Here is a 23,965-nt window from a genome sequence, read left to right on the forward strand (position 1 = left end):
GCGCGCCTTGTCTCCCCCACCCTGTGCCTGCCTCTCGGGCCCCAGGGAACCTCGGCGGCAGCGTCAGGAGAACGCATCCGGAGCTCCCTACCGGATACCCCCCCACACCCAGGCCAATGCGGTGCTGCGCCCCACCCCCATACACAGTCACCGCGGTCCAGAAAAGCAGCGATTTTAATTTGAAAGCGATTTTATGTGTGAGTGAGAGGAGAAAGGAAACCCAAAGAGAAGAGCTGCAGGGCAAAAATCATGCAGCCCCAGCACCCCATCTCCATAGGCTGACCACCTCTCCTCAACTCTCAGACCAGGGTCCTGTGTCCCCATCCTACACCGTGTGACCAGGGCTGGGGGTAGCTGTGAAGGGAAAGGCCTGAGGATTACACTCACCAAACAGTCCCCTGCCCTCCCTGCCCCATCTAAGGCCATTGCAGCCCAGGCCCCTTCTCCTGAGTTAGGAAGGGATGGGGGGTGGGGGGTAGGCATGGTTGGGAAGGCCAGTGCTTGGAGAGCCCCAGGGACAGACCATCTCAGGGCCCTGCCTTTCCCAAACACCCACCTCAACCCACCGACCGGCATTTCTTAGTCAAACTGAGGAAGTACAGTACTTCTTTGAGTCTAACTGCAAGTCTCTATCCTCACAGGAAATTAAAAATAGTTAAGTTGCCTCCTACATCCCCAGGGGCTCTTAACCACCACCACCTTATTTTTCAGTCTGACTGCAAGAGGTGAGAACAAAACGAGACTCTAGACAGGAGTCAGTCACAGGACCCCCTCCCTCTTCCAAAGTGACCCCAGCTGCCAGGCTTGGGAAGAGGAAGGCCTGTCAGAGTCCCACTCTCATGTCCATCTGTTTGGGGGGCCTGCCCCCCAACATCCATCTCTGGGGGAGCTCCCCATTTCCACTCTTCTAATGAGGAAATAAATGAGGCAAGATGAGAAAGGGAGCAAAATCCTGGGAGCAGAGCCAGTGCTTTGTGCTGGGGAAAGGAGACCATTCCAGGCAGGTGGTGGGAAATCACCCCAAATGATGGGAGACCTCGACAAATCCAGAGACTCAAGGCCACTGCAGGGAGATGGGAGTCCCCTCTGACTTGAGATATTAAGAAAACTCCTGGGCTGGCAGGGGGTGGTGGTGGTTATGGACCCCCTTGAAGGTCTCAGCTCTGGCCCTGCACTCCTCACCCTACCAAGGGTCTGGGAACTTGGCCCCTCCCACCCTGCCCCAGGTCTTGGAGTCTCTCTGAGATGTACACTCCTCAAGCGTGAAGAGCACCACATCTAGGTTCAGGCTCAGGCCAGTTGGTGCGGAGCCTCAAGCATCTCCATGAGGAAGGTGTCAATGGGGGTATCACCAATGAGCTTGAAGAAAAACAGATGCTCTAGACACTTGAGGCCGATGGACCGTAGAGCAGGAAGACGTAGCAGCAGCTTGGCAAACCTGAGGTGGGGGTGGGAGAAGGGGATGAGAGCTGGAACCCCATGGGCCCTGAATACACCATCATGGTAACCCCAACTCCATGGGAGCCTCAGTTCCCACAATCCCTCAGCCCTACAGCCCCATCTCACCGTCCCTGCTGCTCAGGGTACTTCTGTTTGCAGTACGTCTCCAGTGATGCATACACTTTCTCCCGCAGGACCTCCACCTCGCTGGGGTTGGAGAGGCCCTTGGCATCTGGGATGGCAGCGAAGAGAGGAGGAAGGAGGAAGACAAATCAAATCAGGTCAGACACGTATATGTGACCAACAGATCTCCTCTTCTGGGCCCCACCTACTTGCCCTTCACCAGATGCTTGTCAAAGGAAGCAGGGCTTCAAGTCTCTTAGATGCTCAACAGAAGGGGGCCCATTGGGTTTGTGGAATGGGGCTGGAAAGGAATGGATCAGTGGATGTACACTTTTCATGGTCAGTGGGGAGATTTCCAGGTTGAGGGTCTTACTGAGGGGGGGATAGCTGGGTAATTTAGGAGTCTCTGGAGAAGAGGAGGCTCCAAGGTTGCTTTGATCTTGAAAGACAGGGGTAATCTTCCTCTTACCTGGATTGAACAGAATGATTGCCCTCAGGCAGCCAAGCTCTGTCTTGTCCATCCTCATGTCACGCATTTTGGACACTAGCTCTGTCAGCACCCTGGAGAGGGACCTGCAGGTCACTCAAAGGTCACAGCTCAGCCAGCCTTGGACACGGACCAGCCTATAGCCACACCCCTTCTTCCCTCAGGCCAGGCCAGCCCAGCCGAGGGCCACTGACCGATCAAAGATGGCTCCTACGCCTGCGGAATGGGCCGAGTTGCGATGCACGTGAAGACCTGTGGCGAGGAGGATGCCATCTCGGACATCAATGGATCGGTGCGAGAAGGAGGCAATGAGGAGCTCATTCCACCCTGGGTGAGGGGCAGCAAGGGGCAGGAGCCAGAGATCAGGCCATGAAATTCAAAACAGATCAGTGGAAGAGAAGATGAGAAGAGGTGGCAAGGTCAATCAGCAGGGCTCCCTGAGTATACAAGGTAAGGCCACTGGGGTCACTGACAATCAGGACGTCAAGGAGGTGGCAAGTGTCAAGAAGTCAAAGGGATCCAAGGTCACTGACCTGCCCGTAGCAAAATGACCTGGTCATCCAGAGGCAAGGAGGAAAAGTGGGGAATCCTCTTCGCCCACTCAACGAGCGTGAAGAGCTGTTTGTCAGCTGCCTGACAGATGTTAGTCACAGGGTCATTCGGCTACAGGAGACAGGACGATAAGAGTTATGGAAGATTTGGAGATACACAGAGAGCCACCAATGTAAGAGCATTCTGACATCCCCTCCTTATACAGCAGTCTTCCTTTAAGTCTCATCTGAACCAATCCCTGTGAACTGAGCTTCTCTTCCAGTATTCATGTAAGCAATCATTTATTTGGGACTTGCCTGTGGTTCTGCCAGTTGGTTGTTTTGGGGGTAGGACAGAGGGAGCTATCACACCCACCTCAGATGTCTGGCAACACTTCCAGTCCCAGGCAGAGTTAGGAGGGTTGCGAGGGAGAGGGAGGAGGTGGAAAAGGAGCAGGGGTGATAGAAAAGACCTAAACTCCCTCCCCAAACCTCCCCCATCAGGAAGGAGAGTGAATTGACCCCATCACTCACGCTGCTGCCGCTACCCCCGGTTCCCCCAGGACCCTCGACGCCCTGGTCACTCTTCTGTTCCACGGCAAGCTCTGCTTCCAGGATCCTGTCCACAGGCATCTCCTCAGGGGCTCCCCCAGCCCCCTCCCCATCCCCATCCTTGTCTTTCCCCCGCTGACGCTCCTCCTGTACCGCTGAGAGGGAGGAAGAAAAAGTGGACAGTCAGCAGCCAGTCATGAGGGTTTAAAAATGTCCTTTAGGACCTTATCACGGTCTTATAGTCTTTAGGAGATATTTACAGAAATTGGGGAAGTCACTAGAAATGGTGGACTGGGGACAGTCTGGAAGCAAGGGGAGATAAACGAGTCAAGAAAAGAAAAGGAGAGGAGAGTAAAGGAATTAGGGAGAAAAGTAAAGCGAGCATTTAAACGAAGAGCCTATCAACGTGCTCAGAAATGGGCCAAGCACTTCTAATATTCGCTCAATCATTACACCGACCCTGTGAACTATTGCTCCCATTTTAAAGATGAAGAATCTGGGGCTTGGAGAAGTTAAATAACTTGCCCAAGTTCACGTAAGTCTGCTTGACTACAAATCTTATGCTCTTCTGACTCAAGAGGCCGTAAAAGGAGTGCTGGCCTGGCCTTTCAGAGATGTGAACTCTGATCCCAGCCCTGCCACTCTTTTGTTGCGTGGCCTTGGGAAAGTCACTTTACCTGCCAGGCCTCATGCTTATCTTCTCTAATATGATATTTGAAAAAGACACTCTCTAAAGTATCTCTTTTAGAATTCCATGAGTCAGACTTTAGAAGACAAGACACAGGAAAAGCAAGCCCCGAGGATCTTCAGTAATGTCTGTAGCCTAAGAGGATAGAGGCCCAGAGATTAGAGGAGAGACTGTAGGTAACAGGGAGACAGAGACCAGAGAGGGAGCACAGATCAAAAAGTGAAGAGACTATTCTGGTTAGAGGAAGGAAGAGAAAGAGTCCCATCATAGGAAAAGAAGACTTATCCCACCATAGGACCAAAGTAGGGAGGGGTCACAGGAACTGGCCAGGGAGGCAGAACCATTAAGAAGGAAACTAGAGAGACCAGATCAAGGTACCAGGGAGAAGAGCTCATGAGGAGGGGAGCAAGAAATCAAATATCGCCCTCTGGAGGAGAGAGAGAACAGTCCAGCCTTCCCGAGAGGTAAATGGTCTGTGGTTTTCTTCAATCTTCCCTCTACCTCCTCCTCTCCCACAGGGTGGGGTGAGAAAGTAAGGGCCTATGGGCTGGGAAGCCTGGATGGGGTCAGCCCCTTACCCTCCCTCTTCATGCCTGTGGCCAGGCACTTCTGATAGCGGCAGTACTGACAGCGGTTCCGCTGGCGCTTGTCCACTGTGCAGTCCTTGTTGTCCCGGCACGAGTAGGTCAGGTCCTTACGGATGGTGCGCTTGAAGAAGCCCTTGCAACCCTCACAGCTGTACACCCCATAGTGTTTGCCTACCGGGGAGAGGGAGATAGCAATAAGAACACTGCATGGAGAACATCTCATCTTCAGATCTCTTGCCAACCTCCCCAGGCAAAGCTTAGTTTAAGTCCACCCTATATTTGCCAAACAGAGATGGGGAACCAGGTGAGGGATGATCCAGTTCCATTCTCCCTCACTGCTCAGAAACCCTGTCCTAGCTCTCTTCCCTCCCACGCCCCATCCCACATTTTAGCTTCAGGTTCTTTAGCTCTCACCAGGCCTTCCTCAGCTCACTTACTCCGACCTGATCTCATAGCCCCTGGGAATCCCACAGGCGATGGGAAGTGGCCCAGACTCTCTCTTTCCTTCTCTCTGCTGGTCCTCTGAGCCCCATACCTGAGCTTCTGTCCCCGCAGATTGCACACAGACGTTTGCCAGCCCCAGGGCCACCTGGAGGGGGTGGACAGTGCAGGCCCCGAACCCCTAAGACTGGTGGCTTCACATCTTCAGGGGGGCCAGACCCACCCCCAGGGAGCGACACTGTTGAGTTAATCTGGGATGAGGGAAATAGGGAAGTCACAGGGAAACTCATTGGGAAGGAGACTTTCATAGGTGATGGGTAGGGCCTGCACTGCACATTCCAGAGGGCACTGTTTACACTGCGGTCTATGGGAGGGTCACTCTTGGAGCACAATCCCAAAGAGAATAGACATAAACAGTGTTCCCTAAAACTGTGCAACACAGTGGCCCTGAGGGATACATATCTTGGAAGGACAGGACTAAGAGGGCAGAAAATCACTGACAGATGAAAGGGATATCAAGAATGCCAGGGTCCTCTTACAGGGCTGGGGAGGAAGCATGCACTGAAAGATCTGTCACCTCAGGAAGGGGAAGGGGGGGGGGTCTCACAAGAACCACAGACCTAGGAGGATTAGAGAACTAGAAGGTCAGTGGGCCATAGAAAGTTCACACAATAATCAGAGATCACAAGAATATGAAAGTAGAGAGGCAGTAAGCAGGTCATGACCTCTCACCTGGGGGCTGCTGACAGGCCCGGAGAATCCTGGGGGAGCTGGAGGGGGCAGACCAGGGGACCCCATGGAAGAGCTGATGACCGGGAAGGGGGAGCCCAGTGGAGGTGGTGGCAGTGGGGGTGGGGGCGGAGCCCCAGTGCCTCCAAGGGATGCGGCTGCTGAAGGGGGCAGGGGTGGCCCAGGAGGAGAAGGGGGAGGGGCTCCGTGGGAAAGGGGATTTGGGGAGGAGCTGTCTGGGCTTCGAGAGTCTGAGGAAGGAGTACATACAGGCAAAGACGCACAGAGACAGAAGAGACAAAAAGAAAAAATGAGTCTTTGTTCATCCAACTGGAAGCTTTAATTCTCTAATCCCCTGCTGCACCCCGTTCCACCCAGTCCCACTAATCACCAAGTCCAGAGACACCCTGCTGTCAAACACTTTAACTCCTAATTGTGGTGGGGGAAAGTTGACAAAGGAGATGAGCATAACTTAGGTGAGGCAAAATTCCAAACAAGGCATTTGGGTGACTACCGGGTCACCCCAAGCTAGACTGTCTCTTGTGGGTAGGGCAGCACGTGGGGTGGAACAACCAGCCCCTCCGTTCCCATTTTATAGCCAGTAGCCAGATCGTGCAGGTGAAGAAGAAAGGCGGAAGAGACCCCTCCCAACACACGGGAACCGCCTTCACACGTCCAGAACCCTCAAACTTGTGGGGATTCCGCATCCTTCCTACACCAGGGACTTCCAAACTGCAGGGCCTCAAACCGACAAGGCTAGGAGGGCGGAAGCTCCCCCGCCGCGCCCCGCCCCGGGGGGGAGGGCGCTAAGGCCCTCGGGAGAGAGAGGACGCGTGTTTACAAACAAGGGGGCGGGAGCGCAAGGGAAAGAGCGCCGGGGACGGGTGTGGGGGGAGGGGTTGCAGATAACGCGGCCACTCGCTCGCCTGCCCACCCGCCCGCTAGGACACTCACCCCGCCCGCTGTCGCCCATCCCGTCCCGTCCAGCCTCCCCCGGTTCCGGCTCCGGGGTTTGTTGTTCTCCGGCTGCCGCCGCCGCCGCCGCCGCCGCGGGATCCAGCCAGGGCCGTCGCCGCCGCCACCGGGACGCGACCCCACAATGCATCTCTTTTCGCACCCCCACCGGCCCACACTGCCCTGCGGCATGCCGCTGGGGGAGGAAGGGCGGGCGAGCAGCCCAAGACATGATTCCTGGTTGAGTACAGGGATACCGGAGAGGCGCCAGGAATTCCCAAGGATTGATCGGGGGACTAGCGAGCACGAGAAGGCCCAGAGAAAAAGACTCTCGGCCTGACCGGGTCGAATTAAGCGCTTCGCTCTGCTCTGTACCAAAATGACAGCGCCGATCTGGCAGCCATCTTGGTATAGACGGGAAGTCTCTGCGCTAGTTCCTGCCCCCTCGTCTAGTTGGAAACGGAGGAGGCGGTCTCCTCAGTCCTGTTAGCCAGCCTTGCCAGCCTCTCCTCAAATAACCTCCACACTCGCGCATGCTCACCAGGGCGGGGTGGCTTCGCCGCTACGGGAGTGCCGTCATCTTGGTAAAGGTATTGGGACGTAGGTAGAACGGAATTTCCTGTTCTCGCGGGAGCTAAAGGCGGGAGTGCCACGTCCAAGCAAACCGGGAAAGGAGAGGATCCCGGAGCCGGTGAGAATTCCCTGCTTTTTCCCTACCGTTCTTTCGGGGCCTTTTTCCCCGCCTAGTAGATCATAGAGACGAGGGCCCAGAGAGTCCATAATGTGGCTGATCAAAGCCTAGAGCGGCGTCCCAGGGGCCCTACATCCGGGAGGGGGCTCGGCATAAAGAGAAGGAGTCTTGGGAACAATGTGGGTGGGGACAGAATGGAATGAAATGGTCCTTAGAAGTGTACGCAGGGTCCGAGCGGAGTAAAGCGGATCCCGCGTAGGTAAAGAGTTGACAGTCAAGTGAAGTTACTGTCTCTGTCCCTCTGGTCAGCATGATGGCCAGAAGCTTGGGGGCCCCCCACTGGGTGGCCGTGGGACTGCTGACCTGGGCAGCCTTGAGGCTGCTGGTGGCCGGACACGGGGGTCATGGCGACCTGCACGACGACCTGCACGAGGACTTCCATGGGCACAGCCACGGGGATTCACATGAGGATTTCCACCATGGACACAGCCATGCCCACGGCCATGGCCACACTCACGAGAGCATCTGGCATGGGCATACCCACGGTCACGACCATGGACGTTCACATGAGGATTTGCACCATGGCCATAGCCATGGCCACTCCCATGAGAGCCTCTACCACAGAGGACATGGACATGACCGTGAGCATAGCCATGGAGGCTATGGGGAGTCTGGGGCTCCAGGCATCAAGCAGGACCTGGACACTGTCACTCTCTGGGCCTATGTGAGTCCCCAGGGGATGGGGGAGAGAGGGATCGGTTCTGGATTGTTAGGAAATCGCGCACCATTTGACCCCTGCCTCTCCCTCACCAGGCACTTGGGGCCACAGTGCTGATCTCTGCAGCTCCATTTTTCGTCCTCTTCCTTATCCCTGTGGAGTCAAACTCCCCCAGGCATCGTTCTCTGCTCCAAATCTTGCTCAGCTTTGCTTCAGGGGGGCTTCTGGGAGATGCCTTTCTACACCTCATCCCTCATGCCCTGGGTAAGTGATCTCTGATTTCTACCTCAAATCATAATATAGTTCACTCTTTGGGCAAAAGGGTTATTTCCTCTCTGTGATCTCTGACTTTTCTAATATTCTCCAACTACACACCCTCTTGGGTCGGTTGTTACCTCATCTGGCTTTTTTCCTCTTTCCTCCAGAGCCTCATTCTCACCACGCCATGGAACAGCCAGGACATGGACACTCCCACAGTGGTGAGGAAAGGGCAAACAAGGATGGAGTTGGGAGATGGCTGGGAAAGGTTTGTCCCTTCCTAATCTTCACCTCCTGTACTTGAGGAGGAAGAATCTGAACCTTGTATTTTCCTTTAATGTCTCAATGATTCCATTCGTAGGCCAGGGCCCCATTCTGTCTGTGGGACTGTGGGTCCTCAGTGGAATTGTCGCCTTTCTTGTGGTGGAGAAATTTGTAAGACATGTGAAAGGAGGACATGGACATGGACACACTCATGGTCACACACATGGAAGTCACGTACGTGGAAGACAGGGTAAGCCCAAGAAAAACTTTCCTGAGAGCCATCTTGCCTGCATCAGTATCTCCTTGTCTTATGGCTGTTAGGTGGGGGAGGGGCTTTTCTCTTGACAATGTGTCAGGAGATTCCTGTTCCCTATTCTTACCAACCACTTTATTCCCTCAGAGTATTCTTCAAAGGAGAAGCAGAATTCACAGGAAGAAGAAAAGGACACAGGGGGGGCACGGAAGAAGAAAGGAGGAAGCACAGGGCCCAAAGATGGGCCAGTCAGACTACAGAACCCTGAAGAGGAAACAGCAGGCTCAGGTGAGGGTCAGGGCATCAGCTGGGGCAATGGGCATCATTGTGAATCAGTGCAAATGGGATATGTATTATGTTTAACAGCAGGTGTTTGAGAAACACTGAGGGCCTGGGTATTAAGTGGTCTTTTAGAGGGCATGTGAGAATGGCCGACCATGGCTGGGACTGAGGATGGTGGATGCCTCTGACGGTTCCGTCTTCCTCTTCTGTTGTCCAAGACCTGCGTGTGTCTGGATATCTGAATCTGGCTGCTGACCTGGCACACAACTTCACGGATGGTCTGGCGATCGGTGCTTCATTTCGAGGAGGCCGGGGGCTGGGAATCCTGACCACAATGACTGTCTTACTACATGAAGTGCCCCATGAAGTTGGGGACTTTGCCATCTTGGTCCAGTCTGGCTGCAGCAAAAAGCAGGTTGGTGTTGATTGGCACCAAACGTGATTGTCTGAAGCCCTGTATCCCTGCTTACCCACCCCAAACTCAAGACTGCCTCTCATTAGTTTCAGACAAGTTGTACTATCATTGACAATGAATCTTCTAGAAACGAGGGAGAAGAAATTCTGTTTCTTTGTCCTATAGCTCAGTATTTCTTAAAATGTAGTCCATAAACTGAATGCTTTATGTTCACCCCATCTCACTACCCTGATCTACTGAATTGGAATGTCTGTGGAAAGAATCACTGTTCTAACCTCTGATCTCCAAGATTTTCCAGAAAATGTCTATTCTAAACCACCCTCTTTTTGCCTTAGTTTCCAAGGACATAGACCGTACCCACGTATACCCATACCCCACCAACCACGGCTAAAGCACTGATGTTCTTTCACTGTTGGCTAATGCCTGTCTCTTTTCTACCCATCAGGCGATGCGTCTACAGCTGGTGACAGCAATAGGGGCACTGGCAGGCACAGCCTGTGCCCTTCTAACTGAAGGAGGAGCAATGGGCAGTGAAGTCTCAGGCAGTACAGGTCCTGGCTGGGTGCTGCCATTCACTGCAGGTGGCTTCATCTATGTGGCAACTGTGTCTGTGTTGCCTGAGCTGTTGAGGGAGGCATCACCACTGCAGTCACTTCTGGAGGTGCTGGGGCTGCTAGGGGGAGTTGTCATGATGGTTCTGATTGCCCACCTCGAGTGAGAGGTGGGATAAATCATCCCCACCCCTGCCTGAAGCCCCCAGCCCCTCATTCCAGATTAGCGGTCTGTGAAAGTTGGGGGCCCTGGCCAGGGACATCTGCCAAAGGAAAGAGTTGTAGCCTACGGGAGTGGTGACTTTGGCACTAAGACCATCAAGGTTTGGCAGTCTTATAGGGGCTATACAGGTGAGAATGAGAGACCAGAGGGACCATAGTGTTGGGCACCAGCTGACCGTGTTGTTGGGCTTGTGGGGCTAAATGGGGCTATGAAGATGGCTGGAAGGGAGTAGGATGATGGCAGCCTACCCAGTGTCCCCTACCCACCTGTTCTCAGAGGACCAAGCTGCCACACATAGGCTTCTCCAGGGTCCACCTCCCTTATTTCCACCTGTTGATGGAGGCTTCAGAAAAGACCTTGGACAGAGAAGGCAGCAGAAGTCAGAGATACACATCAATTAAACATCAATCGTGTGCCCTGATTTGGGAGTGATTAGGAGGGGTGGGTGGGTAGGTGGGAGGGGGCAAGAGAGTTAGTTGCTAATCTCATGGCCTGATTTTTTTGTTTCTATTTTTTGTATCACTGTTTGAATCGAGGGGGAGGGGTGGTGACCGGAAATAAAGTCCTTGGATCTTCCGCCCCACTTGCAGTCTTTGTTTTTTGGGGGGTGAGAAGTCCTTGTCTCCCCCTACCCAGACCCGTGGTCGGTGCAGTATAGCCATGCCCCCCGAGCAGTGGGAAGTCCGCGCGCTGGTGGCCGCAGATGGCTTAAAGCTAGCGCCGCTGTTACTGGCTCCGGCTTTGATCTCGCCACGCCCTCTCTGCGCTGGGATTGGCTCGGTGCTGTATTGCCTGCTTTCCCGCACCCCACCATGGCGTCTCAGCTCCGGCTCGGCTCCGCGCTGGCCCTGGTCACAGGTTGAGGGGTGTTCTCCCGAGGCGGGTTGGGGTTCCCGAGTGATGTCAGGGGGCGTGTCCTCGGGCCACGCGGCCGCTGTGACCTCTGGTCCGTTGTCCAAATTTTACTAACATTGCGCCCGGTGACTTCTGATCTCTGTCCACTTCTTTCCCCCTGCCCCCGGCGTTTTCTCTCCCATCCCAGGTGCGGGCAGTGGCATCGGCCGGGCGATTAGCGTGCGCCTGGCCAGAGAGGGAGCAGCGGTGGCCGCCTGCGACCTAGACGGGGCAGCGGCAGAGAAGACAGTGCGGCTGCTGGGAGGGCCGGGAAGCGAAGAGGGGGCGCCTCGCGGGGCCCACGCTGCCTTCCAAACGGACGTGTCTGAGGCTGGGGCCGCTAGGCGCCTGCTGGAACAAGTGCAGGTGAACGCGAAGCGACCTCGCCTTCTTTAAAGTACTGACACTGCCTCCACAGCCCGGATCTTTGTAGTTTTTTTGGTGTGTAACCTCCCCCTCCCATAGGCCCGCCTTTCTCGGCCGCCATCTGTCGTTGTGTCCTGTGCGGGCATCACCCGGGATGAGTTCCTGCTTCACATGTCTGAGGATGACTGGGACAAAGTCATAGCTGTCAACCTCAAGGTGGTGACCTCTGAACCTGTGACGTCTGGCCTCCCCAGCCTGGGGAGGGAGTTGGAAGAGGGTTGTCACCCTAGCTGATCGTTTCTGCCTTGTTACCCTCCCCTGTTAGGGCATTTTTCTAGTTACTCAGGCTGCAGCCCAAGCCCTGGTGTCCAATGGTTGTCACGGCTCCATCATCAACATCAGTAGCATCGTAGGAAAGGTCAGGCAAATTTGAGGAGGTCGGCCAGCCAAGTGGGTGTAGAGAGGAGACCCCATCCTTGGAACTAATGACTCGTCTCACCTCTCTGACTCGCCTATAGGTGGGCAATGTAGGACAAACAAACTATGCTGCCTCCAAGGCCGGAGTGATTGGGCTGACCCAGACAATAGCCCGGGAGCTTGGACGGTTGGTCAGACCCCTGAGGTTGCTGGGGGCCTTTGCTGAGGCATGTAGGGGGTCTGAGGGAGGGGATCAGTGTGCAGTCCCCTCCAGAATCAGCACCCACTCTCCCTCCACAGACATGGGATTCGCTGTAACTCTGTCCTCCCAGGGTTCATTGCAACACCCATGACACAGAAAATGCCACAGAAAGTGCTGGACAAGGTAGGAGGCTGTGGGCAGAATCATTCAGACACAACTTCTCTGGACTTCAGAGAGAAAATGCTGAGCACAGAGCCTGGCAAATCGTAGGTGCTCAATAAATGTACAGAGGGATGAATGACAAAAGAAAGAAGGGCCGCAGACTTCAACTCAGTGGACAAAAAGATCCATAAAACAAACTTTAATCCACATATGAGCGTTTCATTACAGGTGACTGGAATGATCCCGATGGGACACATGGGGGACCCTGAGGGTGAGCACTGAGTGGGGAGAGGGGCCTGAATGAAAAGACCCCGAGGTTTGTGGTATCTGTGAGAGGGCCTCACCAGGATTAGTGGTTGGAGCGTGTGTGTGTTAGGGGAGGAGGCGTTTTGGGTGGGAGATGATGGCTGTTTGGGTCCATGGGGGTGAGCAGGATTCTGTCCTCTCCCCACCGTTCCCATAGATGTGGCAGATGTGGTCGCATTCTTGGCATCTGAAGACAGTGGCTACATCACAGGGGCCTCAGTGGAAGTCACTGGTATGAGGCTGGAGTGGGGAGGGAAAGGGCAGAGAAGTGGAACCCAGAGGAGATGAGAAAGCAAACTGGGAGAATCTGGAGCCACTGGGAGAAGGGCTGAGTTTCCTGCAGGCCAGGGAGAAAAGTGGGCACCCCCAGCCCATTCATCTCACCACTCTTTCAGCTACCCAACTGTTTCTTTTCCTCCCAGGAGGTCTTTTCATGTAACTGCCTCAAGGACCCTGGACTCTGCTCACTCCCCCACCACCCTGTCTGGCCTCTTGTGGATGAGGACTCTAAGTTCCCAGGCTACAAAAGGGGTGGCAGTGTATGGCTCCGGAATGCTGAATATGGGAGGCAGGGGTGCTTGTGACCCTAATAAATTCCAAATCCTCTTCCCTGCCACATCCAGTTTTTCTTGTGCCCAAGCCCTCAGACCCTTCCCCACCTCCCCCCTCCTTTCCCTTTCCCGAAGGATTGTTCCCTTTCACTGCCTGGTCTCCCAGGGCAACCCCCGCCGCCGGGTGTGAGAGGAGAGAGTGTGTGTCACTGTGTATGTGTGACACTCTGGGTCTTTTTGGAGGGAGGGGTCTCTGCCCCACCCCCTTCCACTGGTCCTGCAGCCTCAGCCCCCCACCCCAACTCCCTGGGTCCTTACGGTCCCCAAGGGTGATTTGTTCGTGGCCCCATCCCAGTGTCCAGTCTGGCCTTGGGAGGGGGTCTTGGAACAGGTGGCCCTCCCCCACCCTTCTCCTTTCTCTGAGTCCCCCCCTCCCCTTTCTCTTCACCTTACAATAGCTGCAGCCGGCTTGGGGTCGGATGGGGGGGGATTAGGGGAGGGGGCCAGGATTAGGGGAATGGACCAGACGATGAAAGGAACTGGAGGAGAGCAGAAGGGAGGGGGCTGCAAGGAGGAGGAGGAAGGGGAGGGGGTCGGCGCTAATCGACTCTGGAGCCCACATAAGGACTGGCCACGGACAGCAGAGGACAGGGAAGTAGGGGGGAACCTGGGAAGTGGGGGGATGGGACCCAAGGCTACCCTATTCCAGAGACAGGCCACCCCCGGTAGCCGCAGCCCAAGTCCGGAGCTCCAGCTCAGGCTGGGGCGGGGTACAGGAGGCCCATGAAGGTCTCTCCCTTATCCCCCTCTTCCCCAGCCCTCAATGGGGATTGCTCTGCCCCGTCCTCCTCTCTTTCGTCCCAGTCCTTTTCCTTGAGAGTTTTGGAGGAGGCTTCTGCTCACTTCCCACTGCAGACATTCCGCCCCTTATGCCCCTCCACCACCACCACACGCGCACACCCCCTCCCGATAGGGGCCCCATCTTGGGGGGGGGGCATCGTGTGTGTGTGTGTGTGTGTGTGTGCGTGTGCGTGTGCGTGTGTGTGTCCCTGCTTCCGCGTGGTGTCTGCATTGCCCCATTGCTCCCGTGCCTCGGGCCGCGGCTCTTGATTGTCCAAACGCAATTCTCGAGTCTTTGGCTCCGGCCGAGAGTTGAGTCTGGACGTCCCGAGCCGCCGCCCCCAAACCTCGAGGGGGAGAGCGGGTTGAAGGGTCTAGGGAGAGCCAAAGCGAAGGGTGGAGCAAGTCCCTAGGGTGGTAAGGGGAATCCTGGACACCTCGGGACTTAGTTGCGCTCGCAGGACTGGAGAGCTGAAGCGGCAAAAGATTTTTTGCAGCTGTTTTCCCCAGCATCCCAGGCTGGGGTTATGGAGAAATTGGGGAGGGGTGGGATTCCCCGGGGCCGCCTAGGGGACGCAGAGTGGGGGAGGCGGCCCCTTTCCCGAGCCCTCCGTCCCCTCCCGGGGTCCGGGCTACCCAGGCCCCGCCCTCCGGGGCGGAGGCCCCGGGGTGGGGGAATCAGGAAAGGAACCGCGGCTAAGACTGGGGGCACTTTGCGCGACTGTGCTGGATCAGCGGCGGGACCGTGGCCCCCACGTGGTGCGGGACTCCGGGGACCCCGGCTCCTCCCGGGAGGCGGGAGTGTCTCGTGGGCGGAGGAACACCAGCGTCCACGTCGCGTCCCACCCGCGCCCCGAACGGCGGGTGACGTTTCAGCCGCCCGGGTCGGGGGAGTGGAGGGGCAGGCGGAAGTGACGTAGGGCCCCAGCGCCCGGGCCATGGCGGCAGCGGCGGCGGGAGCTGCTGTCTGAGCAGGGGCTGCAGACTGAGCGAACTCGGCCCGCAGTCCAGGCCCAGAGAGAGGCGCTGCGGCAGCCGGGGCGCCGACAGCTGGAGCCGGGTGAGGAGCCGCGCCGGCTTGGGGCGGAGGGGGAGCCTCTGGAGGGGCGGGGTCTGCGCGAGAGGCGGCCTCCTAACACCCCCTCCTCCTTTCCCCCCAGCCTTCCTCTCCTCCTCCTGCTCCTCCTCCTCCTCCTCCTCCTCCTCCTCCTCTGCAGCGGGGCCCTGGTGGGAAGGTCTGTGCCTCGTCACCATGACGACGCCGGCGAATGCCCAGAATGCCAGCAAAACGTGGGAACTGAGCCTATATGAGCTGCACCGGACCCCGCAGGTGACGAGGGATCTTCCCTTACAGCTTGCCCCCTCCTCCCAAACCCCTCACTCCACAGACCCCCATCACACGGCCTCTTTTTCATTCTTTGCTCCATTCTGCCAAACCTGCTGATTTCACAGACTATCTAGCCCTACCTTTGAATCATCTTAATCTTTTTAAAGCACGTTTATATTTATTTTCTCATTTAATTCTCAAAACAGTCCAGCCGGGGAAGTAGAAGAAGTATTACAACCTGTATTTGAAAGATAGTAAGCAGACACAGAAATGACCTTCCCTCCTTCCTCAGTTCGGTGTCTTAGGTCAGTGCATATAAGGCTCACCTTAGGAATTTGTTTGGAGTCACTGCGTGAACAGTTAACGCAGTCAGCTGCTAACCCAAAAGTTGGAGGTTCAGGTCAACCCAGAGGAGCCTCAGAAGAAAGGCGTGGGATCTGCTTCCAAAAAGGCAGCCAGTGAAAACTCTATGGAGCACAGTTCTACTCCAACACACGTGGAGTCCGCCAATGAAATTCCTATGGAGCATAGTTCTACTCTGACACACGTGGGGTCACCAGGAGTCAGAGTCAACTCCTGAGCAACTGGGAGCTTATTAAAAAGGAAGCTTCCCAGAGCTCACCCCCAAACATTGTGATTCAGTAGTTGGGATGGAACCGCAGAATCTGCATTTTTAACTAGTACCCTAGGGGATTCTAATATTGGTGGTACCAGGACCACACTTCAAAGAAATTTTGGTAGGTCTTTCTCAAACCGTAAATCTGTGCCACTCTCCTACCCCCACCCCCAGGCTCCTCAAACCTCAGATCCTCATATTCCAAAGTCCCTACTCCTGATTAATGGATGCATATCCTTTCTGTTCTCCGTTTTCTCCAAGGCAGTAGTCCCTCTCTGTCTCAGAATTCCCACCTTCTTCAAGCAGCCAACATAGGGCACCCAAATTCTGCCATCTCACTGTATTTCTCAGAACTCCTATTTTAGGGACCACTTGTATCTGTAGCCTCTTCTCCCTCCCCTCCACCCCAGTCCACCACCTCCTTTTCACTCACTGATGCCTCCAGGAAGCCATCATGGATGGCACAGAGATTGCGGTTTCTCCTCGGTCGCTGCACTCAGAACTCATGTGCCCCATCTGCCTGGACATGCTGAAGAATACGATGACCACCAAGGAGTGCCTCCACCGCTTCTGCTCCGACTGCATCGTCACAGCCCTGAGGAGCGGGTAACAAGAGGGGCATGTTTCAGATGAGGTGAAAGGTCACAGAGTGGAGGCTCTCTCACAGGTCCTGGTTCAGCCTGGGCTTCAATGCCCTGGTGACTAAGCACACAGGCCTCTCTTCTCCCAGGAACAAGGAGTGCCCCACCTGTCGCAAAAAGCTTGTATCCAAGCGGTCCCTGCGGCCAGACCCCAACTTTGACGCCCTGATCTCTAAGATCTATCCCAGCCGGGAGGAATACGAGGCCCACCAAGACCGAGTGCTCATCCGCCTCAGCCGCCTGCACAACCAGCAGGCACTCAGCTCCAGCATCGAGGAGGGGCTGCGCATGCAGGCCATGCACCGGTATGGAGGCCGGGAGAGCGGGCAGCAGAACTGGTGGGACAGGTCCATGGGTCAGACTCGCTGTACTGGCTTTGCTGCTGGCCAGCCGAGTAACCATAACCCTTAGCCTCAGCCTCCTAGGAGCTGACTACAGCCTGGCTGTCAGGCCTGGAAGCCATGGATGTAAACTGCAGCTTCTTAGTAAGCAACTGGTGCTACTATTCATAAGAAGAAAATAGCTTTGCCTTCTGACTCTCTAGAAGTTAGAACAGCAGTGATTTTGAACATAAAATCTTGATTCATACTGCTGGGAATTAAATCATCTCCTAGGCCAGCATTTCTCAGACTTTAATGTGTTTCCAAATAACCTGAGGGTCTTGGTAAAAATGAAAATTCTGAGTCAGTACGTGTGGAGTTGGGTCTAAGATTCTGTGTTGTTGCAAGCTCCCAGGTGATGCTGATGCTACTCTTTCTTGGACCACACTTTGAGAAGTGAGGTCCTATGAGCTTAAACAAGTTCCTTAACCTCTTTAAGCCTCGCTTTTCCCAGCCACGTAACAGATGTAGTATAATCAATTACTTGCTTCATAGGATGAGACGATCAGGGCAAAACACTTAGCAGGGTGTTTGGCCTGTAGCTAGTGTTTAGTAAGTATTAGGTATCATTAAGACTTGCCTGATCTCTTAACACACTGAAGTTCGAAATCTAAACCCCTTATTCTTCATGCTTTCTAATCTCAACCACTTGCTTCTACAGGGCCCAGCGTGTGAGGCGGCCGATGCCTGGGTCAGATCAGACCACAACGATGAGTGGGGGGGAAGGAGAGCCTGGGGAGGGAGAGGGGGATGGAGAGGACGTGAGCTCAGACTCTGCCCCTGACTCGGCCCCAGGCCCTGCTCCCAAGCGACCCCGTGGAGGGGGCGCAGGGGGGAGCAGTGTAGGGACAGGGGGAGGTGGCACTGGTGGGGTGGGTGGGGGTGCTGGTTCTGAAGACTCTGGTGACCGGGGAGGAACTCTGGGAGGGGGAACCCTGGGGCCCCCAAGCCCTCCTGGGGCCCCAAGTCCCCCGGAGCCAGGTGGAGAAATCGAGCTTGTGTTCCGGCCCCACCCACTGCTCGTGGAGAAGGGAGAATACTGCCAGACTAGGTAAGGAGCCCTGTCTTCCCCCAGACACATAGAAACCAAAGATCACATAGACTTCCACCACAAGTGAGCTTCCCACAAGCCCAGAAAGAAACCTTAACCCAGAGGCCCTATTCGAAAATCCCCCACCTTCTTTCCCTCCTTGAGGCTTCCAGTGCCCTAAAATTTCCTTTTCCCACTCCAGGTACGTGAAGACAACTGGGAATGCCACAGTGGACCATCTCTCCAAGTACTTGGCCCTGCGCATTGCCCTTGAGCGGAGGCAGCAGCAAGAGGCAGGGGAGCCAGGAGGGCCTGGAGGGGGTGCCTCTGATGCTGGAGGACCTGATGGGGGTGGTGGGGAGGGCGGGGGTGCCGGAGGTGGTGATGGCCCTGAGGAGCCTGCCTTGCCCAGTCTGGAGGGTGTCAGCGAGAAGCAGTACACGATCTACATCGCCCCCGGGGGCGGAGCTTTCACGGTGAGAGCCTCTGAGAGCAATGGTTTAAGGGGGCAGAGGAGGGGAGGTGGCCACACAGAACCATGATCCTGATCTCCTGACTCACCAGCCATCTTTATATCTTCCATGTCCCTTCTCTGTTCTTTCTTCTCCCCCATCACTCCGTGTTCTCCTGCTTTGTTCTCCATCTCTTTTTATTTTTCTCTTTCCCCTTGGTGATCTGCTGCCTCGCATTTCCTTTGCCGTCTTTCTTCTCCAACTTTACTCTCCCCTCTGCCCCTCTTTCCCCCCCACCTTCCCTAGACGCTGAATGGCTCACTGACCCTGGAGCTGGTGAATGAGAAGTTCTGGAAAGTGTCCCGGCCACTGGAGCTCTGCTATGCCCCCACCAAGGATCCAAAGTGACCCTGCAAGGGGCCAGCCAGAGGATGGGGACCACAGGATGTCCTGTGTCCCAGCCTGCCACCCCAGCTTCTTCCTGTCCCCCAGTGCCCCCCAGCCCAGCCTACCAGCAAAAGGACACAAATGAGGACAAGTGGCTTTTATACAAAGTATCTATATCAAATTCTTCTATATTGTACAGAGTGGGGCATGCGCCCCCATCTACTGCCTTTTCTATTGACCCCCAACCTCCCATCTGTACAAGATGTTGGAAAGGTGAAGAACCCTCCCCTTCACACCCTTCTCCAAAAACAACAAATTTGCTTTTTTTCCTCTTTGAAACCCGCAGTTCTGTGTCTCTGTTTATCAGGGGTGTCTATGAGAAGAAGAAGAAAAAAAAAAAAATTGGGAGGGAGGCCCAGAAACCATGTAGAATCAGCCTCGGAAATGGAGAGGAAATGTCAGAGATTATTCACAGTGTCTAATTCCCATTTTAAGAACTTACAAATTAGCAAATAGGTAAGAAAATAGGGAGTAATGAACCATGAAGCTAGAATAGAGACAGGCTAAGTAGTAGAGAGGTGTGTGGAAGTCAGACTTGCCCCCCTAAAACTTCAATCGTCCAGGCTGAAACCCAGGGTTTCAATACCCAAGGGAAAGCATGAATGTGGCTCAAGAGAGCAAGGCATCTGTATAGACAGAACCGTGATGTTTGGAAGGGGAATAATTCCTCGTCACTTCGAGAAGGTGGTTTCTGTAGCTGGAAAAGAAATGAGAGAGGGAGGAGGGGAAGGTTGCGAGATCCTCCCTGCTCGGCATCCCAGCCACCTGGATCGCCTCCAGAAGCAGGACCAGCAAGGCCGGCGACTACAGTTCCCATGAGTGTGCGAGCCGGTGCCCGGTGCCCAAGAGCGGCAGAACTGAGAGGAGCGAGGGCTGCCCGGGGTTTGCGGTTCTGGGCATGTCCAGGTAGCAGTTGAGAGCGAACGGTGGGGGTGTCCAGTAAAACCCCCGGCTGCCTCCTGGCCTCGAATTCCGCCAGGAGGACTAAGCCCCATGCCCGAGGTAGCGGGGACAGGCGCGCACAGATGCGCGCTGACCCCACGCGGGACCCTGGAGGGCGAGCGGCCTCCACCCCCGCAACCCCTCTGCCCCTCACTTCCTGTTTCCGCTGCTCTTCGCGCCCCCACCCGCCCCGCCTTCCTTCAGCTCGCTGGCTTCGCTGTGTCGCTAGCAGCCGGCACCGCAGGTACAGCCTTCCCGGGTCCGCCGCGGACTCCACGCTTGGGAGGTCTGGTTTGTTCCCCTCGTCCCTGATACCCTAATACTGCAGACCCAGGCAGGCACCCTCCAGTCCCCGCAAGTACCGCAGACCTGGTGACCGGGCGCTCAACCCCGTGCCCTGCAGAAATAGATAACACTACTTCACCCCGTAGGAGCCCCTTCCTACACCTGCCTTCCCGAAACCCTTGATCCTAACTCCCCTTCTCTCGAATCCCAGCTATCCAGGGAGTGTGACGCTCCCAGGGTTGGTGCCAGAGGAAGGTGGCCGTTGCTCCTGGAGTTTCGTGGAAGAGAAACAGATGGGAGGAGTCGGCTGGAAGCCGGAGAGTGTGGAATTAACCCGACTCTTCTGATTCCAGGGGCTGCCCATTCCCCGCTGCACTAACCGCCCTCAGCATTCTGTTCTGTCTTTGCCTCCTGGCCCCTCTTGCTTCACTCTGGAACAGGCTGCGCCCCCACCACCTGTCTCCCCTCCCACGCCCTCGATCCCTCTCAGCTCCCCAGTTGCCACCTTCTCCCCACCTTCCCCCTCTCTCTCCCCTCCTTTCCCGTCTCTCTGCAGTGAGTGATCCCTTGCCCTCTGTCACCCCCGTGACTGTGAATTTCGCAGACAGCTGGTTATTTGGGTGACACCATGTGGAAGACATACAGAAACTTCCTTTCTCCTACCCAGCCCCAAGAAAAGCGACTACCCCTGCCAGGTGTTCTCTGAATCTAAGCGTGACCCGCCCTCGTCCCTCCCAAATTCTGTTCTACACCGAGCAGTCCTAGGGTATTTAGTTCCCTCAGTCCTTCAGTCTCTGTCAGTGAGGCCAGCATATATGCAGTACTGGGTTAGACAAAATGAGAGCTACAATGTATACAAAAGGGAACTTTGCTATTTTGTTGAAACGCAAGATACATGTAGTAATTGTTAGTGGCAGTGGAGTCCATGCCAACTCCTGGCAACCCCATGTGTGCAGAGTAAAACTGCTCCATAGGGTTTTCAAGGCTGTGACCTTTCAGAAGCAATTGCCAGGCCTATCTTCCAAGGTGCCTCTGAGTGGGCTCAAACCACCAACCTTTTGGCTAGTAGTCAAGGGGTTAACCGTTTGTGCCACCAGGGACTTCTACATGTAGTAGAATAACTAACAATGCAAAGGAGCAGGGTAGAGAAAGGAGGGTTGATCCTAGAGTCAGACCTGGGTTCAAATTTTTGCCCTGTCAGCTGAGCGACCTTGCACAAGTCGTTGAATCTCGCTTTGATTTCCTCACCTGCAAAATGGGGATCATAACAGGTTGCTGTGAGGTTTAGTGAGGTAATGCAAGTAAAGCAACGAGCCTGGCATACAGCAGACCAGTGGTTCTCCGACTGTGGATCCAGATGAACAGCTTCAGAATCACCCGGGAACTTGTTAGAAATGCAAATCCTTTGAGCTCCAGCCCAGACCTACTGAATCAAAAACTCTGGAGGTGCGGCTAGTAATTTATGTTTTCGGTAGCCCTGCCTCCAGATGATTCTGATGCACACACGAGGATGAGAAGGACTGCAGTAGATGCTCCATGAAATGTTAGCTCCCTTGCTCCTAGGGCAAATGGCAAGTGTCCCACGCAGGAGGGATGCTAACTTCCCAGAGTAGGGGAATCACTGTGGGCCGGTAGGGTGGTCTGGATTGGCCTCACAGAGGGGACGGTACTGGGCTGGGATGGATGGAGAGGGGAAAAGAGAAGGCTTCCTGCAAGGAATAAAGCCTCTCTCTCTGTTACCCCCTACCCTTCATTTTACCTCTCGCAGGCTTCTGAGTCCCCAAACCAGCACAGATCATATGTCTGAAAGCAGAAGCTGAGCCCTGGAGCCCAGAGCCTCAAGAGCCTGAGGGAAAGTGCCCTCGAGGAGATCCCTACCCAGGTGAGGCCTATTTCTGAGGGCCCCATCCTTGCCCGGCAGTACTCAAAGCCCTGGTAAACTGCTCACAGGAAAGTTGTGCCCTGGGTTCCCCCACCACCCAGCACTACAGCCTGGGTAGAAGATTGTGGTCACTGAAGCCCCGACCACTGCTTTGGTTGCAGAGGGGCATTCAGCCTCTGCTTCCCCACCTCTGCCCCCTCTGCTGTCTCACCCCTTTGCCTTACACACACACATATGCACACACACAACCTGGGAGCAAAGGAAGAGGAGGAGAAGGCAAGACAGACCCCCCAGATCCCTATCTATCTACCATGGCCCGCCAATCCCTCAGCTGTCACAACTGACCCTTCTCTACCTCCTCTACCAGGGTCCCTCTCAAAGCCCTTCTCCTGCCTGGAATGTGGAGTCTCTCCCGCTGTCCCCAACTCTCCCTTCTCCTGCCATAGCCTGGTGAGCAGCCCTTTTTCTGCCCCAAATGTGGGAAGCACTTCAGCCAAGGAGCCCACCTGGCCCTGCACCTACACTCCCATGTGGATAACTGGCCCTACTCCTGCAGCTAGTGTAGCTGCAACCTCTGCCACAGCTCACACCTAGCCTAGCACTACCACACACACCTGCCCAAGCCCCTCTACAGCTGCAGCCAATGTGGCAACGGCTTTCCCAGAGCTCCGGCCTGCTGCAGCACGCCTCTGTACACATAGGTGAGCGGCCTATGTCTGTGCCAGCTGTGCATGGGGTTTTGGCCACCACCTCCGGCTCATCTGCCATGAGAAGTCACACTTGGATAAGAGCCCCTGCTCTGCCCCAAGTGTGGCAAGCACTTCAACTGTAGTGCCAACCTGGCCCAGGCACCTGGGGGAAACGAGCTACCTGTGCAGTGGGTGTGGCCCTGACTTCAGCTAGCACCTAGCTTGTAGACCATCACTTGGGACCCCCAGAGTCTTCACCAGTCCACCTGCCAGGACTATGACCTGCCCTTTCCCCAGGCACTGGCGGTATCCTGCCACCATGGTCAGAAGCCCTTCCTCTGCCGCCACTGTGAGCATGGCTTCTGATACAGATCCAACCTGGCACAGCCCCACTGGGCCACACTGGGGCCAGGCCCTAGCACTGTGGCCTCTTTGGCAGTGGCATTACTCAGAGCTCCCAACTGCTGCGTGACCAGGCCACACATGATGGTGAGGGTGGGGAAGAACACAGTGGGGAGGAGGAGAGTGCATAGGGAGGAGGGGATATGAAGGCAAAGTCAGGGCCCCTCAGGCAGCCCCCCTCCAAGCCCAGCAGCACTCTAGGAGGGCGGAGGGCAGCCCTGGTGACGGAATCCTCCGCAGTCAGAGTGACTGCCCCTTCTGTGGGAGGCATAACAGAACACAGCTCCCATCCCACCACCAGCAGAGAAACTTTCAGAGCAACCACATCGGTGGCCAGAGTGTCTCTCCTGGACCTACTCACAGCTGGGTCTAGGCTGGCACTGAGGAGGGAGCTGTTGCCATTCACCCTTGTAGAAGGTTCTGTTGGGAGGGTTACTCCCTTGGGCAACACTTGCAACAAGTCTATTGTTAGTGTTCATGTTAAGGGCTAAGTTAGATCTTAGCACTTGTATTAAATTCCCTCCAAGTTTACTCTTTGGAGCTTGGCAAAATTTCTCCCTGTGAGATGTCAAAGAGGTTTGATTATTGACATGTGCAAAAAGGAAGTAAAGAACCTTAGAGGTGAAAGGGGTCACTTTGGAGACCAGTAATCAGTTTCACCCTTTCAGGAATATGTATAGAGCCCATTACATGCCAAGGACTGTTCAGGACCTGGGTACTGCAAGTAAAGATACGATGGGGCCCTGCCTTCAAACGATTTGGTCTAGGTCGTTCAGTGTGAGCATCTCAGTATTAAGTCCAGCATCGAGTCCTATCAATTTTATCTGCTGTAACATCTTTCAAGTCTGTCCATTCTTTTCTCTATCCCTCCACCACCGTGGTCCAGCCATCATAGCTCTCCCCTGGATCACTGCAATAGCTCCCCTACTGTCTCCCTGGAATGGCTGG

The 23,965-nt window shown here is 55.3% G+C and overlaps 4 protein-coding genes across 7 annotated transcripts; 3 read left to right on the forward strand and 1 right to left on the reverse strand.

Moving 5' to 3' along the window:
• Nucleotides 1-161: 161 nt before the first annotated feature.
• On the reverse strand, nucleotides 162-6,923 carry RXRB (retinoid X receptor beta). 2 transcript variants are annotated; one of them, XM_004389795.2, is made up of 10 exons: nucleotides 6,532-6,923; nucleotides 5,581-5,828; nucleotides 4,943-5,099; nucleotides 4,399-4,578; nucleotides 3,115-3,287; nucleotides 2,584-2,713; nucleotides 2,245-2,377; nucleotides 2,033-2,124; nucleotides 1,567-1,672; nucleotides 162-1,438 (listed from the first exon to the last, which is right to left on the reverse strand). In XM_004389795.2, exons 1-10 carry the CDS (start codon nucleotides 6,761-6,763, stop codon nucleotides 1,291-1,293), a joined length of 1,599 nt encoding a protein of 532 aa, XP_004389852.1. In that variant the 5' UTR covers nucleotides 6,764-6,923; the 3' UTR covers nucleotides 162-1,290. The 2 variants fall into 2 exon arrangements, with proteins under 2 accessions (XP_004389852.1, XP_012414986.1); XM_012559532.2 differs by having other exon boundaries at nucleotides 2,033-2,136.
• Nucleotides 6,924-6,932: 9 nt separating this feature from the next.
• Nucleotides 6,933-10,769, forward strand: SLC39A7 (solute carrier family 39 member 7). Of its 2 annotated transcripts, XM_004389797.2 has the most exons (8): nucleotides 6,933-7,222; nucleotides 7,532-7,946; nucleotides 8,036-8,204; nucleotides 8,366-8,419; nucleotides 8,560-8,712; nucleotides 8,863-9,003; nucleotides 9,216-9,412; nucleotides 9,858-10,769. In XM_004389797.2, the coding sequence occupies exons 2-8, from the start codon at nucleotides 7,533-7,535 to the stop codon at nucleotides 10,128-10,130; spliced, it is 1,401 nt and encodes a 466-aa protein (XP_004389854.1). In that variant the 5' UTR covers nucleotides 6,933-7,222; nucleotide 7,532; the 3' UTR covers nucleotides 10,131-10,769. The 2 variants fall into 2 exon arrangements, with proteins under 2 accessions (XP_004389854.1, XP_004389853.1); XM_004389796.2 differs by having other exon boundaries at nucleotides 6,933-7,946.
• Nucleotides 10,770-10,953: 184 nt separating this feature from the next.
• On the forward strand, nucleotides 10,954-13,140 carry HSD17B8 (hydroxysteroid 17-beta dehydrogenase 8). Of its 2 annotated transcripts, XM_004389798.3 has the most exons (9): nucleotides 10,954-11,044; nucleotides 11,229-11,446; nucleotides 11,546-11,662; nucleotides 11,772-11,864; nucleotides 11,965-12,050; nucleotides 12,164-12,248; nucleotides 12,456-12,498; nucleotides 12,691-12,765; nucleotides 12,956-13,140. In XM_004389798.3, exons 1-9 carry the CDS (start codon nucleotides 10,999-11,001, stop codon nucleotides 12,970-12,972), a joined length of 780 nt encoding a protein of 259 aa, XP_004389855.1. In that variant the 5' UTR covers nucleotides 10,954-10,998; the 3' UTR covers nucleotides 12,973-13,140. The 2 variants fall into 2 exon arrangements, with proteins under 2 accessions (XP_004389855.1, XP_023580563.1); XM_023724795.1 differs by lacking the exon at nucleotides 12,956-13,140 and having other exon boundaries at nucleotides 12,691-12,877.
• A 1,973-nt stretch (nucleotides 13,141-15,113) lies between these two features.
• RING1 (ring finger protein 1) lies at nucleotides 15,114-19,096 on the forward strand. The gene is made up of 6 exons (XM_004389799.2): nucleotides 15,114-15,254; nucleotides 16,313-16,473; nucleotides 16,598-16,813; nucleotides 17,550-17,939; nucleotides 18,121-18,394; nucleotides 18,677-19,096. Exons 1-6 carry the CDS (start codon nucleotides 15,177-15,179, stop codon nucleotides 18,776-18,778), a joined length of 1,221 nt encoding a protein of 406 aa, XP_004389856.1. The 5' UTR covers nucleotides 15,114-15,176; the 3' UTR covers nucleotides 18,779-19,096.
• Nucleotides 19,097-23,965: the final 4,869 nt, after the last annotated feature.

This window comes from Trichechus manatus, unplaced genomic scaffold (genome assembly GCF_000243295.1).
Source record: "Trichechus manatus latirostris isolate Lorelei unplaced genomic scaffold, TriManLat1.0 scaffold00261, whole genome shotgun sequence".
In the NCBI taxonomy this organism is placed as follows: domain Eukaryota; kingdom Metazoa; phylum Chordata; class Mammalia; order Sirenia; family Trichechidae; genus Trichechus; species Trichechus manatus.